The sequence below is a fragment of the Cydia amplana genome, chromosome 11, assembly GCF_948474715.1.
Source record: "Cydia amplana chromosome 11, ilCydAmpl1.1, whole genome shotgun sequence".
NCBI classification, from domain to species: Eukaryota; Metazoa; Arthropoda; class Insecta; order Lepidoptera; family Tortricidae; genus Cydia; species Cydia amplana.
The window spans coordinates 8264445-8283924 of NC_086079.1; the positions used below are offsets into that span (position 1 = coordinate 8264445).

The window sequence follows — 19480 nt, forward strand, 5'->3', positions numbered from 1 at the left end:
AAATATCGTGGCCATGACCTTGCCAGCTGAAGGGATGACCTTGAACTTCTTGGGATGAGCTGAACCCTTAATGTGCCACTGCATGGACTCTTGTTTACTCTCTGGGTCATAATGATGAACCCAGGTTTCATCTCCAGTAACTATTCTTTGCAGCACCTCATCAGGATTTTCACCGCACAGGTCAATAAAATCGGAACAACAAGCTACACGCATGTCTTTTTGAAGCCGAGTCAGCATTCGCGGAACCCATCTTGCACTTACTTTTGACATATTAAGATGGTCATGGATAATATCATGTACGGTACCAATAGAGAGATTGGTTACTTGTGCTATAGATTTTACCTTCACTCGACCATCTTCCAATATAAGTTTTTCCACTTTATCAATATTTTCTTGTGAAGTAGCTACTACAGGCCGGCCAGGTCTAGGGTCGTCTTCAACACTCTCCCTTCCACGTTTAAACTCGCTTGACCACTTTTGAATGGTAGATAAAGAAGGAGCAGACTCACGGTAAACACAATCCATTTCCTCTTTTATGGTTTTTTGATTTTTACCCTGTTTTGTCAAGAATTTTATCACGCATCGATGTTCTAATTTAGTTAACATTGTCAATTCCCACATGATGTTCATGTTTGTTCAGCAATTGCAGAAAAACAAAAGAACATCTCGGTTCGAATTATACTTTTTTTTAATGTCAATGAATAAACCTTAGCGGCCAGTAACGAAAGAAATTTTAGAAGAGGTTGTAAGATATCAATACCGAGAATATTTTGAACGCCCCTCGTACGAGGAAAAAACTTTAAAAACTCTTAACGACGAAAAGTTCTAAATAACTAATTTCTGTACAGGCATAACTGTAATCCTTGTAAATGTCTTATATGTATGTAGGTACCTATGTAAAATAGTGTTCACAAAGTTAATTTTGTTAATGCATTCTCAAAGTAGGTAGGTACATTTACCTATAGTTTATTTAAAATAGTTATGTAAGGCAAACTTTATCATTGTTACATTTTAATCAAAACCAATAAAACTGATTTTTACAAAATATTTAGTTTTAATTAACGGGATAGTAATTAAAGTTTCGCTATGGTAAAACACGATAAAAATAACAGAAGGTTGTAGTAAATATCAAAGTTGAAACCTCAGGTTTTTTACCAGGAATAGGTAGTTATATTCAGTTATTTACACACACGAAATATCGAATCTTCATATGTACTGGACTCTTTTTAGATAACCCATTACCTACATCCTACATGCCTTATGCCCTAGCTAGGCGTACCTATTCGTAGTTAGGTTAATCGAATTAAAACTAGTATTTAACTATTTACGAGGAAAAAAGTACCTAATAAAACCCGACTGAGTATTTATTTTAAATACACTGATAATGATAACATCCTCTCAATGAATATAAACATTTGATAGATACTAGGCATAGGTTAGAAAAGCAGGTGCCTCCTATAGGCCAAAAACCGCTAAGGCTTTACGGTGCAGATGGATAGGGTAAGTAGGTACCTATGTAATTTAAAAATAGTAGTAAGTAGGTAGTGGCCAAACATCGGAGAAAACTTGGTGCTCACAAAAATATATAAACCCGATGAATATTATGTGTAAGTATTAGTACCGACTCTACATAGATAAAGATACCTACAGTCACCTTTAAAAATATCAACCAAAAAAATATCTTTACATGAACTATAATGGTTTTATTTTGACCCTAGAATTAGGACCAGTTGCACCAACCACATTTGACAGACTGATCAACATCACTCGGCAGGGAACTATGAAAATTCCCATACAATAAAATTTAGCGAACGCTTTAACGGTGACAAGCGGTTTGGTGCAACCGACCCTTAGGGGCTATTCATAAATTACGTCATTTCAAATGGGGGGGGGGGGGGGCTGGACATCGGATGATGGTAGCCTGACGTAGGAGGAAACGGGGTCATTCGAAGCATGATTTTTGGATGATTTTAGGCGAGGGGTTGGGTCAAAAACCGTCAAAAATCGATGACGCAATTTATGGACAGCCCCTAAGTCATATAAATATCACCCCTAAAACTGCATAGCTATCACATACCATGCAGCAGTGCATACCTATAGCAGAGTTCTTGGAAGCATTATCCAGTAGCCGCCGACCCGCCGCTTCCGCCCCGCACAGAGCCTCCTTGTGTTCCCCCCTATCTTATCACTCTCATTTTCGCGACCCGCTAATGAGGACAGGCTATCGCAAAATGTGCAGTCTTCGGGACTTCAGGATGATTTGTCTTATTGATGTATAGCCGGTGATAATGATGGATGGATGCTTTGTTTTATGCTTGGAAAATTACACGTAAGTATGATCACGGCTGTCTGCTATTTATTAAGAATCCGAAAAGCTACCGAAATTCGAAAAACATCTATATCTGCATCTCTATTGCTCTTGCAAAATAGGAGTAACAGATGAAGACACGAATCTCGATTTTCGAAGATTAGTTGTCTCTTAATTATCTCCTAGGGCTTGCAATTCGAATATTCGAATATTCGAATTTGTCGAATATTCGACCTGTTTTGATATTCGAATATTCGGCCGCTCAGGTTTCGAATATTCGAATATTTTTTATTACTATAAAAAAATCTATGTCATCGGCTGTAGTTACAGTTTCTGTGTGTTTTACGGGTATTTACAGTGAATGAGGAACGGTAGGTACCCAAATACGAAGGAAATAATATTTTTACTGTATTCTTCTCGATAGACTTCGTGAATACAGTGAAACCTAACTCAATTTAAAAGAAAACGAAATCGAAAAGTATGTTGTTTTTACGGTGCGTAAGTTTTAAGTTAAAGGCTCATTCTGTTTATTCAGTACAAGCGTACGTTAAGCGAATTTTGGAAGTCTAAACCTTGCCACTTATCGCAATTCTCAAATTTAATCATACCAAACCTGCCCAACTTGGTAATCTAACCATGCACCTTTAGCTGACGAATAACCCACCCAGTACTCAACTAACTTTTTCCCTTAAATATCCCAATATTATATAATTAGCCGACCATTAGGAATAATAACTTGTCAAAACAAATAAAGTCAATAAAGATTCAAAATACAATGAAATTAAAGGCCATTTTACAGGCCTCTGAGTGATTACAAGTTAATTTAAATCGGAAAATAATTACCTACAAAAAAAAATATCTTACATACCTAGGTATTTGGATGGTTAAAGTTATATTATTTCACGCAACGACGCATTTATAATAAGTTTTATCTAGAAATATTCAATTCGTCTAATTTTGGCGTTTTACTTGTTTTTATAAATGTGGGCATCTTATAAATAGTAGGATGATAAAATCTAGTCAATTAAGTGGATTTCTGCCAAATATCCTTAGTTTTAGCAATATGTGAAAAAAGCTTTTGAATAAAACTATAATAAACCGATTTCTCGTTCCTTTTCTTATTTTTTATAATATTCGAATAATTATTCGAATATTCGAATACGTCGTCAGAAAAAGTCGAATATTCGAATATCTGAAAGTTTCGAATATTTGCAAGCCCTATCTCCTACAAACGAGTAGGTATACTCGTGCCGATCACCAAATGATAGCTAAGGAAGTATGAATCTAGTTGTATTTTCAACTTCATTTCTTAATTTATTTTTCGAGACAAAAGAAATACTACTTTGTTTCATACAGGTTGAATTGAAATTTCATTGAAACAGAGTGTACGTTGTAATGTACATTGGGCGGCACGAGGTAGAGCGTTTGACAGCTAGCAAGTATAAGTACCCATATACGAGTATATAATTTCGTAATAACAAGCAATACCAACTATTGACAAAATGAATTAGAGAACAATATACGGTCAACTTGATGATTAAGCTGTTTATGAATCTTCATCTTCCTCGCGTTATCCCGCGGCATTTTGCCACGGCTCATGGGAGCCTGGGGTCCCCTTGGCCACTAATCCCAGTAATTGGCGTGGGCACTACTTTTTACGAAAGCGACTGCCATCTGACCTTCCAACCCAGAGGGTAAACTAGGCCCCTATTGGGATTAGTCCGGTTTCCTCACGATGTTTTCCTTCACCGAAAAGCGACTGGTAAATCAAATGATATTTCGTATTCGTACATAAGTTCCGAAAAACTCATTGGTACGAGCCGGGGTTCGAACCCGCGACCACCGGATTGCAAGTCGCACGCTCTTACCGCTAGTGCCGCTAGGCCATCAGCGCTTCTTTAAGCTGTTTATGAATAAGGCAGTTATTTCTAGGTACTTCGTTCCCGAAGCACAATTAATACCGAGAAACCATTAATTGACGAATTTCAGCAAATCAGCTGAAACTAAATGTTCCCTAACGGTGATAAATTTCCCAGATTTGGGCTTCAAACAAAAACAGGCGTCAAAAAAAGAGGCTGTTATGAATCGGTAATGGTGCATCGAGGACTGCGGAATGAAGATTGAGTGCAAATGGGGCGCGCGGCGCGTGCGCAAGGGGGTCGCGTTACACGCGAGGACTGACGGACACCGATACTTGGCTCAATTCGGCATGTTTTAATGGTAACCCCTGACATGACGATCGTAAAGCCATGACGATGTCATTGGCAGTTTCTGTCATTGCAACTCTTGTTTCAATGTCGGCTGGAATGGGTACATTTTACATTGCAATGTGAAATATTTTTTTAACAAGCAGAAACATCTGCGAACTATAAATTTAAAAGTGGAAAAATGACTGCCTCGGGTGAGACTTGAACTCACGGCCTCTGGATCAGAGCGCGCGGAGTATCGATCCAGAGGCCGTGAGTTCAAGTCCCACTCAAGGCAGTATTTTTTCCACTTTTAAATTTATTCCAAGCTTAATTGCAATGTGAGTAGAAAAAGCATGTAGGTATCATTTAACAAAATCTACAGCCTAAGTCCAATTTTAGAAGAATTCACTTTCGCGCCCGTCTCACGCCAAGTTTCGAGCTGATGGCTAAATATTGGAAACCGAAACACGTTAAACGATGTTTGCGATGTTCTATTTATTTCCTTTACAACTGTAAAAGAATAGCTAATAATCTCAACTACCTATCACCTCGCATGATCCGATCGCCCTGACTCTACTTACTTTTTTTTTGCTCACTGAACACTCGCTTGTTCTAGCATAAAATACTCGTAAATAAGTTCTCTTATGACGGACGCTTATAGTTTACATGGATCTCAGAGTCATATTTACACCGGTAAGCTTGAGGCGGTCGATCGGGAAGCGGAGGGAATGGGTCAGGGGACTCAGGGGGCCGAATGCCGAATCTCGGAATCTAGTGGTATTGACTACTCGTTTTCAATTTTAAGTATTAGTCGAATCTAATTTAAATGCCTAGAACTGGACAAAATATTAAAGGGAGCCACACGAAATCGAGCGCTCGAAATACTCGAAATTCAAAATCGGCCCCCAGTTCTGTCGGGTTTTTGTGGCCTGACATGACGTACGTATTAATTACTTGGGCGGGCGGCTGCATGCTCAATTTTACGCTTTAATTTGTCCCAGTTTTTTGTGTTTGTGTAATCCTATACAAACTAAAAAACTACATATATTGTAATATACCTACATCTATAAATTTAATAGGTATAGGCACAAAATATCTTACATTAATTACAAAAACGTATAATTTAATGCTATACTATTGTTAATAATGGGACAAGCGGTGGTACCTACAAAGACTTATAATCGATATTTAGGTACGTTTCCGTTCATTTCAAAGCATATGTTTAATTTTTTGCAGTCCAAAGTCCTTCTGTTTGTATAATTAGGTGGTTAGGTGGTGATATAGGTATCATATTGATAATTTAATAAGCCGGTATTAAGTAACTATGTAAAGATCATGTTATCTTTGGTCAAAAACTTTGACCGTTAGAAGGTTAAAATCTAAGGCTGAAGTAGTTAATAGTTACCAGTGACGCATTAGGTAGGTACGATTTCTGTTCCGGATAAGCAAGGATCAAAGGATCCCAGCAGCTCAAGCTCAAGTGGCCTCAACACCAGCGACAGTTTGTGTGAAACATCAGAGATCGTATTCCCATGACTCACCAAGCTAATCGCTTGAGGAGGACCACTCAAACTGTGACCTCCAATCGCCTGTTAGTTGTTACGAATCTCAAAGTCAAGTTATAGTAGCAACGATTTCACATCAAGATGAGATTCATACGTACCAACACTCAGCAGATAGTGGTAAGCTGACACCATCGCGTCTGGTACGCATCGGCGAATCAAAACGTACGATCGAACATGTGTGGAGCAACCCGGCCGGAACCCTAGCTGCGTTACATCACGTTCGCGCGGTTTTGATTTGTTCTCGTTTAAATGCAAATAATACTGTAATTTCATAGACTCTTACTCTGATGGCAGTATGGTACAGTCGCCATCAGAAATATCGGATATCGCCAAGGTTCACAAATATATTAAGAAAACTTCTATTATCAAGACGTTAAAGTGTATGTCCACGTATTTAAACCTAACCACAATCACCGCTCCGATATTGTATCTATATGATGGCGACTGTACAAGTCTATGGCACGCTTCACGCTGCTTATAGGCCCCAGTACACAATGGGCCATCGCCGGCCACTCCAAGGGACGCATTTATTACTTTTATTAGGGAGCAAGTGATATTGCTATCTCACGACCGGTATTTGACGACCGGTCTGGCCTAGTGGGTAGTGACCCTGCCTGCTAAGCCGATGGTCCTGGGTTCGAATCCCGGTAAGGGCATTTATTTGTGTGATAAACACTAATATTTGTTCCGGAGTCATGGATGTTTTCTATGTATATAAGTATGTATTTATCTATATAAGTAGGATGTATATCGTCGCCTAGTACCCATAGTACAAGCTTTGCTTAGTTTGGGGCTAGGTTGATCTGTGTAAGATATGTCCCCCAATATTTATTTATTTATTTATTTATTTTACCGCATGGCTGCGGCCCTTGGAGTGGCCGGTGATGGCCCATTGTGTACTGGGGCCTTTACGTATTTTGTCCATATTGTATACCTACCTACAACCTACCGACCCTTTGTCGGAAGCCGGTGTTGCTCGAAGTACCGACCTACTCGAGAGGTGTCACATGTGTACGTATTGCCGATCTTTTTTCTGTTTCTGTGTTCGTAAGCGCTTCGGCAAAGAAATTACGAACGAGAATCTACTAAAGCTTGGAGATTGGGAGAGAATAGGTAAGTATGTATGTTATATGGGGCATTATCTATGAAAAGGGACCTTATTGTCGATGGCGCTTACGCCGCACAGCGTCGCGCGGCATTGTATTTATATCGGAGCATCGTTAATAATGGCGTAAGCGCCATCGACAATAAGGTCCCTTTTCATATATAACGTCACATATTTATTTACGGTACCTATTGCGTGAAATCCTAAGTATAGCAACGAAGTGTACCTACATTAAATCGAGTTCAAAGCAATACTTACTTTACTCTTTGGTTCAAAGTAGGTACCGTCACAACGAGTTTGGGCTCATTAAAAAGGTCTCGAAGATGTAAGGATTAAGGATAAGGCCGAGGAGACAAGGTTTCGATAAACACGATATGAAATTTACAATCACAACCAAAAAGCATAATATTAATCACTTACACAACACAACATACGTTCACAACCAAAGTTCACAAAAAACAAGCATCAACGGTTGCACTCCGGGAGTGCCGATAGAAGTGAAAACTCACCTCACTATGTTACCGACGCTCGGTAACACGATACATACGTTTAGCGGAGGTATTCTATTTATTAATTATATATTATTATAATTCTCAAATAAGATCACACTTTTTCATTGACATGTTTATTTATTTACATACTGACGTCAAATTATTTGAACATAGGTAAAGAGTCTTGAAAAGGAGTGCACAGCGCCGATAAAGAAGTTTTCACTTCAAAAATTACGATGTGACATGTCATGTGACAGAAAAACATCAGAAAAACTATCCAAATTATAGTGCGTCAAGCAAATCTTGTCAGTAGCAATGTACTGCAAATTAAAGTAGGGTAACACCATGTAACACTCAAAGAGCAGAATTGCGCTAAGAAAAGCAGCAATGTACATCGAACCAAAACGTGTTTATTTTCCGCCCTTTATACGTCAGTTCGAGTGAATTATCATAACCTCAAATTTTAGTAATGTTTACCGTCAACGAGCATGATTGTACATTGTAGGCACCTTACCTTTGCTTGAGGTCATGCATAATCTTGGTATTTAATGGTGACAGCAGAAATTTCTCTTGAAATAGAAACGATTCAGAATGTAAACAATAAGATGATGGCTGTCATTCACGATCCACATTCCACAGATAACACACAGATGACACGCGATTTCGGAATTATTCGAACACAGTGTTGCTAACCCGCGATTTTTCAAATTTGCCGCCTTTTACTACTGACAAGATTTGGTTGATCCAGTATAGTTATTTTCGATACAAGTGCGAAAAAGAGGAAATTCGAAACGAGTGGCGATAAATTAAAACACGACCGAAGGGAGTGTTTTAAATCGACATCGACACGAGTTGCGAATTACCTATTCGCACGTGTATCGAACAACGTTTTACAGTACATATGGCACTTTAAAGTTTCGACATCGCACGAAAAGTGCTATTTTACGCACTAGTGCTGAGTAAAGTAACTGAATATGAATCACGACGGTGCTTGGAGCTGGATGCCAAGCGCGACGAAATAAAAGCCAGACCACCTGCGGCAAAGCATTATATACTTGGTCAACCAGATCTTGACAGTAGAAAAAGGCGGCAAATTTGAAAAATGTAGGCGCGAAGGGATATCGTCCCATAGAACATTTGAATTTCGCGCCTTTTTTTACTGACAAGATTTGGTTGACCAGCTATAATTACACAAATGGTGTGTCACATGCCCGCAATGTTCGCGAACTTTTTGTAACAAGATCGGCTACGTCAGCCACTTGCGAGCACACCAGAGACAGCAACGGAGTTGAAGCAGTCGCCGTGGCCGAATCGGCCGTGGAGTCATTATTATTATTATTATAAGACAAAGATAGTATGATTCTCTCTATGTTTAAAATGAGACAGTCCTTTGACAAACTATACTTGTATGACTGGCTATAGTTATGCCGTCATGTTGGTACCCTGAATATTAATTTGATATGGCGGGCGTTGCTTTATCTGTGTTGTTTTCATATGTTGCCATAATGAAAAAGTTTTTTTTACCTGGTAGCATCGTTAACGTGCTGTCAAGCTTGCTGTCAAGTGAATTGTCTTGACAAATTGATTGTCAAAAGAAATAAAGATCCAGTCTTATAGTGATGATTTGTTTTTCATTGAAGCTGATGGGGTAAATATTATCCAGGAATGATAACAAGTCGCCAAAGATAAGTTCTGCACTAAAGTATTAATGGCCAAACTACCGAATGGCTGGCTTCAGCTGGTAAGTAATTGTGCAGTGTTGTTAAGAATTTAATATTTTTTGACGGTGTTAGTAATTGTTTATATGCACGTATTGTCTTCCCTGGCAGCAGTAATTGGGTGAAATTGATCAATTGACTGCCCATTGTGCTCAATAGCTACAGCTCGGTAGCCTCGCTTCTTAGATCATGTTACGATGGTACTTATCTTTTTGTTGTATATGTTTAGAACGTTGCGAAATGTTAACGTTCGGAACACTCAATTCGGTCACCGGGTTTATGAGCCATTATATACACTCAACAGTGACACACACCTTGAAGCTTACTTATTATTCCCCTTTATACTGCATATTTCTAAACACCAAACTTTAACCATAAATAAATCAAAATTAAGCAATCCATATGAACAATATTCAATAAATGACTACTCACAATACATTGAATGTTTCAGGTACCTTTCTGAAGGCTTCCAGGTTATAATCGAGAAGTCAAAGGAAGCAAAATGCTCTTTGCAAGATGTACAGTTGCGTTTCTTGTGCCCTGACGATTTAGAAGAAGTGAGTATATTTACCATGTTTTAATAATATGTATTCAATATTTTTAAACTGAAGCATTATTTATATTATGGAATTTTAGAAAATGTTCCAGCAAAACAACTAATACTAAAATTTCTATTACTAAAGTAATATTTTGAAGTAAATTTATTTTCTTAGGTGAGGAGTTTGTGCAGAGAATGGTTCCCCATAGAGTACCCTCAGTCGTGGTATGAAGACATCACTTCATCAGAGAGATTCTTTGCTCTGGCAGCAGTATACAAATCACAGATCATTGGTCTCATAGTAGCAGAAATTAAGCCGTATTTGAAGCTTAACGCTGAAGACAGAGGGATATTATCAAGATGGTTTGCCTCTAAGGACACACTTGTTGCTTATATATTATCTTTAGGTGAGCCTCTTTAATTTATATTTGATGGATTCCTGTAAATTTTCTGATATGAAGGTTGAAGTTAGTCATTTATGTATTCAATGTAAGCACGCCAAGTAATAATTACAAACATATACTATACATATGACTACATATCACATACATGATATATAATACATACAGATGACTGGTCTGGCCTAGTGGGTAGTGACCCTGCCTGTGAAGCCGCAGTCCTGGGTTTGAATCCCAGTAAGGGCATTTACTTGTGTGATGAGCACAGATATTTGTTCCTGAGTCTTGGTTGTTTTCTATGTATTTATGTATTTGTATATTATAATATCGTTGTCTAAGTACCCACAACACAAGCCTTCTTGAGCTTATTTGTTTATTTGTTTATTTATTAGGATCACCAACAGAAGATACAATTTACATACGAGTATAAACTAAGAGGGCACATTTATTATTGATCCCCCACTTAAAGGCAATCACAGCATGCATTAAGTATTATAATGTTTAATTTAAACTGTAAGTTAACTCTCAGAAAAAGACTAACTAAGCATAAATTACAATAATTTAGAAAAAGTACCTATAAAATACTAATTAACAACTTAACATTAACAATAAATTTTCCACACAACGCAACTAAGGTGAGTTAGACGAGCTAGCTGAGGTTGCCAACAGATAATTTGTTTTTAAATAAGGCTTCACTGTCGTGAAACACATCCAATGAGGGGACATTGTTAGCATGCTTGTTATATAGGCGAGGCAAAGGGGAATGAACTAATAGGTTAGTTCGACTATGACGCACATAGAGTAAGGCACAAGGTAACGTGGCAAACGAGACGGCACTTTCAGCCCTATCTGACTAACCATATGCATGCAATCAATCCTGCCGTTCAGAAGCTTGTGCAAGAACATTAGGTCCAGCATAATACGCCTACTACTAAGAGATATTAATTTAAATTGTTTGTCTTGTATTATATCCTTGGCAGCCCGTTCCAAAGCGATACGCAAGATGTCTAGTAAACCGTTTTTGCAATCGTTCAATCCTTTCAATATGTACTTTATAACTAGGATTCCAGATAATGCTACAGTATTCTAGTTTACTTCTTACAAAACAGTTAAAAAGAGTCACCATTGTTGAACATTCTTTAAACTCCCTAGCACATCTTAACACAAACCCTAGAGATTTAAAGGCAGCATTTATTGTCTTATCTACAGCTTACTGTGGGACTTAGTCAATCTGTGTAAGAATGTCCTATAATATTTATTTATTTATTTATATGTTGTATTTATATAATTATCTCAAGAATGGAGTTTTTTAAATTCAGTTCAGTAGGAATCACGAAAAGCATGCGTCTTTCCAAATCAGACCTATGACTGCAAATGGAATTTTGTTATGAAGATCTTTAACAGACTTGTATACACAGATCTACTCTTACCACAAATATTTAAGTGGTTCTCAAGAAACATTTTATTAAATTTAGTATTATCTATGTGTCACAGGGGTGGTCCGCTCATACCGGCGCTCCGGAGTGGCCACACTTCTGCTCGATGTGTTGCTGAGCCACCTGGCGGGCGCTGCGCCACAGCCGCCGCACGACCACCGCGTCAAGGCCATCTTCTTGCACGTGCTCACCACCAACACTGAAGCTATACACTTCTATGAACAAAAGAGGTTAGTGCTGATAGATTTATAACTACTTTTTTTGCATGTTATGGGCTGAATGTAAATACTGCTTGCTACTCTGTAAAGTGGCTCAAATGACAGCCATGCACACTAGCATCAATACGGAGGCATACACACAATATCCTTGCTGACTGCCATGTACACTGCCTTGCCCCTGCGGCAGAGTGTAAACATTTTTTTTAGATAATGAGTTCTACTATGGCATAATTGCTATCTAGACTTAAGTCATTTTTGTTTACTGTAGGATGGATACCAGGGATGTTGCGGATGTGCGGATTTTTAAAGGTTCACATCCGCGGATGCGGATGCGGATGTCAAGATAGGTACATAAAAAACGTCAAATATTACATTATAGTAATTTTTATTTCAAAAACCCGCCCAAGTGCGAGTCGGACTCGCGTTCCAAGGGTTCCGTACATTAAATCCCACTCACGCTTGACTGTTAATTTCTAATAGGTTTTTTTGGCTAATGACTAATTTACCTAGCAGTCTAGCACTTACGCTGATGCTAAGACGGTCCTGTACCGACCTGTTCCACATCCGCATTCGCATTAAATCCGCATCGGATGCGGATGCAGATGCGGATGTTGAAAATAATGCGGAAGTTCCGCGGTTGCGGATGCGGATGCGGATATTCGCAACATCCCTGATGGATACGTCTACACTTCATGTGTGTGTTATGACACATGACTTGTCTGGCTTCTTTCCTTATTTCCTACCTAATGTACCCATAAAGTAGTATAACACACATTGTTTATTTCCCAGCGTAAACAAGTTATCCAGATTTTGCATTGTTAGATTTATTCCCTTGAAATAAGGTCGTGTTTTCCAGGAATCAAAGTGGTGCTTAAACTTAAAACATAGGTACAACATAAATACTTTTTTTTTCTTTCATTTTGCCAGTAATTCATGACACGTCACACTATCGTGGCTTCTACAGACGACAGAACCGCGCCTCGTACGTGAATCATACGAAGGTGGATAATTAAACGGGTTATCCAAGGTCGTATAATTCTCGAATCATATGATACCTATAACCTAGATAAGTTGACCTATAAATGTTTGAAAACTGTTTTTAAATGCAACCTAAATACCCATTACTACTATTTTATCTGTTCCGATTAAAATATTAACGACCGAAACCTTATCTTATTGCCATAAGGTTTAGATTTAGTTAAGAACAGTTCACCATGTCATCTAATCTAGATGAGAAAAGTAGGTAGATTATTTTGTTATCAGACCTTATGTACTCGTATATTCGATTTTTTTAAATCAGCCTTTGATCTTATCACTAGTGTCCGACCGAAACATGTTTTTTTGCCGAAACCGAAACCGAATGTTCGGCTTTGGCTCTAGTTTCGGCCGAAACCGAAACTTTTGTAGACTTGTTAAAATCGTTGAAAAAATGTCATAAAACCGCTTTTACACACATATTATAAGTTAAGAAGTAATAATATAAATGAAATCTATGTGTTAGCATGTAAGGTTTATCTGTTAATGCTAATATTACATTATGAATAAATGAAATGAATGAAATGAATTATGGGGCTGTCAACACCCAATGTCCTTGAAATTGATGTTACTTAAGCAGTTTTTTATGAAAATTACTAGAGTTAGACCAAGATAATTCTGCAACGATTTTGACAAGTTGATAACACACGCAGTGCAAGTGTTATTTTAAACGTCAAAACTTCTATGAAATTATGACGTATAAATAACATTTGCACTAGTTGCACTGCGTATGCTATCAAAATCATTGCAGGATTTTCTTGGTCTAACTCTATTCATTCACCAGTCAAGCTAACATGTAGACACAGGGTCAACCAAAAACGCAGCGAGCGCGAAATTTTTTGTTAACAATATCGCAAGGCCGGGTACCGATCTTCACCTGGGCCGAAAAGTCCGAAGTGCCCCATTGAGGCGAACTTTCATGCGAAGTCAAAGCCGTGCTTAAGGCTTCAGGATAAGTAGTTGAGCACAGACTCCAACCAATGTCCATTGTATTCAAAAGCGAGACCGCAGGCCGAGCATGGCGCAGCGAGGCCAAAGGCTAAGCTGAAGTAGAGGACATGTGGAACACAAACCAATGGTAAATTGAGGTAAAAAGTGAGGCTAGTTTTCTTATTATTATCTTGCCCAGGGCTCAGTAACATGCGACAGTGCTATCTCATTCACTTATAGGTATTGACAGCCTCTTAAGACTGCATCAACCGTCCAGTGGCGCCCTCATTAGTGGAATTGTGTTTTATAATAAACCAATTAATGTCTGTACCTAATATACATGAATTAAAAAGCGCTGATGGCCTAGCGGTAAGAGCGTGCGACTTGCAATCCGGAGGTCGCGGGTTCAAACCCCGGCTCGTACCAATGAGTTTTTCGGAACTTATGTACAAAATATCATTTGATATTTACCAGTGGCTTTTCGGTGAAGGAAAACATCGTGAGGAAACCGGACTAATCCCAATACGGGCCTAGTTTACCCTCTGGGTTGGAAGGTCAGATGGCAGTCGCTTTCGTAAAGACTAGTGCCCACGCCAATTCCTGGGATTAGTTGCCAAGCGGACCCCAGGCTACCATGAGCCGTGGCAAAATGCCGGGACAACGCGAGGATGATGACCTAATATACATGAATCAGTATATGTAGGTATTAATATTGTTGTCCTACTTATTCCCCAACTTTTGGTCCTTGTCCGAAGTACCATTTCGTAAGTTTCGGCCCCGGCCGAAGTTCGGCCGTTTTTTGGCCGAAACCGAAACTACAGCCGAAACATGATTTTTTGGCCGAAACTGGCCGAAACCGAAACCGAACCTTCGGTCGGACACTAACAATTACAGAGTTGTACCTATATGTATGAAACTCTGTAATTATATGACAGAAGAAGAAGACTGTATGGCAGCAAACTAACTTGTTGTGAAGCAATAGCAATAGCTAACCTGCCATACGATTTGTAGTATTTAACACACTTTTAACATTAAAATGTTTGTTTGATTTCTTATAAAAGGTATAGACCAAGACAATAATTTAGGAATTCTTCAAGCCTTTTCATTGGTTCGCATGGTTTCGCATTTTCTTTTTCTTTAATTCGCTTTCACCGTTTTAAACTTTTTATGCGCATACTTCATGCGTTATGTTATTAAAGAGCTAAGGAATTGAGATATTGAAGACCTGCTGGACCGTAAGTCTCTTTGAACTATCGTCTACTAACATTGAGTAGTATGATTTACCTATTTAAACAATGTTGTGTCAGATATTTTTATATTAAAAATAGATGAAAATAAAATATAAATAAATTTCGTAGATGCATATCAAATTTATTCATATCTTTTTGCAAAATTTTAACCCCCTCATTCATAAACGTCTGCTAAGTTAATCAGCTGATGATCATCGTTTCTCTCTCTCTATGACATAACGACAGATAGGGATCAACTGATTAAGTTAGCAGCCGTTTATGAATAATCCCATAAGTCTACGACAAAAAGGTATAAGGGTTCCAATCTACCATCGATCGATTGGTGTGGTACCACCCTAACGCGGATTTTTATTGACGTACTGGCAAATTAAAATAATAAAGAATTCAAATTTGATATGCATCACCACAGTTTTATTATACCCTTTTCCTATACACCGCTGTCTAACGTTTCAGATTCCGTCTGCACTCGTTCCTCCCCTACTACTACTCGATCCAGGGCCGCAACAAGGATGGCTTCACGTACGTGTACTACGTGAACGGCGGACACGCGCCGTGGGGCATCTACGACTACGTGAAGTACGTGGCGCGCGCGGCGTGGCGCGGCGGCGGGCTCTACCCCTGGCTGTGGGGCAAGCTGCAGGCCGCGCTCACTATCGCGTGGCACAGGTAGTTAATCTATTGCTTGGATGCGTTTTTATCACTTACCGCTGTGGATAAATAGCACAAATGAATTCTTGGACATGAAATTTAATTAATTAGACATGACTTGTATAATATTAATAATTAATATATTATAAATAGAGACATTATTTGTATAGGTTTTGCATGATAGTTTATAAGTTTTGTACATATTTTGCATACCATTTATGGTTAAACATGAAACCTACCACCTATCGCATGAACACCGATGTACCTGGTAATGTTTATCGCAAATAAAAGATTCGGCACTCGAAAAACAACCGTAAGGCCTTGATTTTTGGCACGACAACAGCAACATTGGCTTAAAATTTCTTAGAAACGTTAACGTAACCTACGTTATACGGGACGTGTTTTTATAAATGTCTAATACGTGCTAAGGCTTAGGCAGAAGGATGCCTACGTTCTGATATGCATGGAAGGTAAGTGACTTCTTATTCATACGATAAGTGATAAAAACGCGATTATAAAAGGCCGCCTGGATTGTTTTGCGAAGTGGAGAGCTGTGCTGAAGTTGGTCCTGTTCGCTTTATGTATACTGCATACATAGGATCTTAAGAGAACATTCATTGGGTTGTACTGTGTATAACCCGATCGGTATATGTGCAATTGTACATGTATGTACATGACAAACTTAAATGTGATTTCATGTTATGGATAAATTTATTTGGACTTATTCTGAACCATATCCAGTGTTAAAATTCAGTTACAGAAATACATATGTAGTAAAATTTGTATTTAGGCGCCCCCTCATAAGTCTCATAAGTACTCGCGAATCAACAGCTACCTGACATCGTTGAACGACTGTCAGGCCAATTCGAGTTTAGGTTATTCGAACTGTTTCCGATATGATACTGATCTCCAGTGTCAAAAGTGACGTTTTTTGTTGAAGAAATGACACTTTTCACACTGGCAGATCAGTATCTTATCGTAAACAGATCAAATAATTAAAACACGAATTGGCCTATGTAACAACGTATCATTTCCTTACAGACCCGCCGCGAGCAAAACGCCTTTAGTGATAACGCCATAGAGTTGCCTTTCGTGTTTACTAACTTCTAAGATAATATTACCTCTGTACGACGAGCTGTATAATTTTCTAACGTTCTACGACTCTTATCTTTAATGAGATATACCTACAGATAATATCGGCATTAACAGTTAGTCTTCTAATGTATATTTGGTAACCTGCATACTTTACTTTTAAAATTAAATGTGTGTGTATCACTGAAATAGTTTTGACTTGCAATTCGCTTTTACTATGCACTACATTGATACAGACACCAGGAGAATTAGCTAAGCAGGATACTTTTGATCAAAATTATTTTAGGTACAATGTACCTAATTGTTGTTATGAGTATGCGAGCAAGAGAGCGTGAGTAGATTCTTTCGACCAATTTGTCCGCTTAGCAACCTTTGATGCTGATTGTGTATAGAAAGGTATTTAAGATGAAACTCATTTAATTCATGATATGCAATTCTAAGTTTAGCCATAAAACAAGGAAAATGTTACATGGTTTCGTTATTAAATTCCCTCTTGAGTCACTAGCACGCTTACCGATGTCTGGTGTCTATAATAATATAAAATGGTAAATTAGGTATAGGAACGTCGTAATTGAGCTAAGCAGAGCATTTATTTGAATAGAAAAAATATTTCAATACCTCTTGACATCTTAGGCCAATAAGACTCGTGTATAAATAAACCAGTGTACTGTACTAAGAATTTAATGCAGACCATTTTTGAGATTATACCTATATGCCTTCTTCGTGTTTGTTGTTAAATACATCGAATGTAATAACTTCGAGGCAACCCGAGTGTGAGCAGCGGCTATATTTTCGTTTTTTAATCATTATTTTATTGAATGCATATATTTGCTACATTGTGTTTGTTGTATTCGCAAGACCATTTATCGTTTTGTTTGAGTTTTATAATTTTATTGAAGGAATTGTGGTGGTGAATTCAGTTTTAAGTTTTCTTAAATACAATAGCTGTCCAATTTCTGCTATTGGTGTATCAGCTCAAAATGTAACTAAAGAATATCATACCAACGAATTTCACATAACAATCACTGATACATACATTTCTTTGTTAACATGCGCGTGTTTAAGTATAAATTAATATCTTGCAAATATGTATTACGTTTTCAGGAACGCCTACAGATTTTAGTGGCGCGTCGCGTACTCCGCAACCCAGTGCCAGTTTTAGTTTGACGACGAAAAGTCGTATATTTAATATTTAAAAGTATTTATGAATGTATTATTATTTTATATATTTTGACATAAGTATATTTACATCATGTTTGCATAGAAATCGACAAAGATATATGTGATAAATTTTAGTTATACACTGAGATAGGAGATCATTATTTTCTTGTATTTTTGAGATATTTGGCATGAGTTTGTGCAATTACCTACAGTCTTATTGACCGAGAAATGTAAGAGACAAGACGAAGAAGGCATTGAAATGTTTCTGATATACATATAAAGTTGTATGTGTGCCATGGATAACTGCCAAGACATTTAAAGTAAGGTGCCTGTGTGTTCAGTGTAGGAATTGTGAATAAACATTAAGATATGTATTCAATTACAATCAAGAACTACATTAGTACGGTCTATTAAGGGTATTCAGCAATAAAATATACTCATTTTTACTATTTACGATGAGATATCTTAAACGATTTATTTTGCGTATGAAAGTATTATAGGTAATAATATCTTTTGTTAACCCTTGTGTCCCACTGAAAGTGAACACCACCAACGCTTGAGGTAATCAATAATTTGTAAAAAGTCAATTATTGTACCGAAACCGCACTTTTACTAAAAATATATACATCCTTTTATGTTGTAATTACCAACTTGTGTATTAAATACATATTATTAAAATTAAAGAATCACCATACAGCGGCAAACTCTTTGACATACGAATCATAATATATACCTACAATGCATCCTTTGTGACGTCACAAAGTAGGTATATTAAATAAGTAAGTAGTTTAAGTTTATTCTTTGCATCCATATTAAAAATATATAAAATTAATTTAAACGACTTTACTAAATGAAGTGGACAAATTTTATTACAATTTTAACTACTTTAGTATGATTTTCGCCTGTTTCGTTTTATGATTCTGTGCTGTAGAACTCTATGGAAGCACCGTATCAGGCACTAATAATTTTTTGTGCGCTTTCCCAGCGTAGGCTTATTAATTATTATTGTTACTCATTGTAAACCAAAGTATTTTAATTTACATGATTTTGTTACTAGCTGTCAATGTTTTTTTTTTCTAATTATTATTGATTAAATTATTGTTAAGTGTTTATTATGGAAACAAGTATTATTTGGACCACTATTCATTTAGTTTGTATTGATTAGAACGAATTTGTACGTAGTCATAAAGTTATATTTATTACATTATGTAGTACGAGAAGCCAGTGAGAAGAGTTGAAAACGAATTTATTTTTAGTTATCTAGCAGACTTTACATACATTAGTGTAAGGCCTGAGTGGACGCTCGAGTTGGGCGTGCAGCGGGGCGGGGTGTGCGGCGTGCATGTTAAACAAATGCAATCGTATAGGTGCGGCCTTAGTGCACGCTGCTCACATCAC

General features: G+C 37.6%; 1 protein-coding gene across 2 annotated transcripts; it reads left to right on the forward strand.

The window, feature by feature from the left end:
* Positions 1-9242: 9242 nt before the first annotated feature.
* LOC134651983 (N-alpha-acetyltransferase 60) lies at positions 9243-18530 on the forward strand. Of its 2 annotated transcripts, none has more exons than XM_063507131.1 (6): positions 9243-9399; positions 9828-9933; positions 10090-10321; positions 11807-11978; positions 15635-15847; positions 16871-16992. In XM_063507131.1, the coding sequence occupies exons 1-6, from the start codon at positions 9383-9385 to the stop codon at positions 16908-16910; spliced, it is 780 nt and encodes a 259-aa protein (XP_063363201.1). In that variant the 5' UTR covers positions 9243-9382; the 3' UTR covers positions 16911-16992. The 2 variants fall into 2 exon arrangements, with proteins under 2 accessions (XP_063363201.1, XP_063363202.1); XM_063507132.1 differs by lacking the exon at positions 16871-16992 and adding an exon at positions 18026-18530 and having other exon boundaries at positions 9244-9399.
* Positions 18531-19480: the final 950 nt, after the last annotated feature.

Coding starts and splice junctions, on each gene's coding strand:
- LOC134651983 (XM_063507131.1), top strand. Junction 10,322..11,806: donor TGCTTATATATTATCTTTAG/GTGAGCCTCTTT, acceptor TATGTGTCACAG/GGGTGGTCCGCTCATACCGG. Junction 15,848..16,870: donor CTCACTATCGCGTGGCACAG/GTAGTTAATCTA, acceptor ATTTCCTTACAG/ACCCGCCGCGAGCAAAACGC.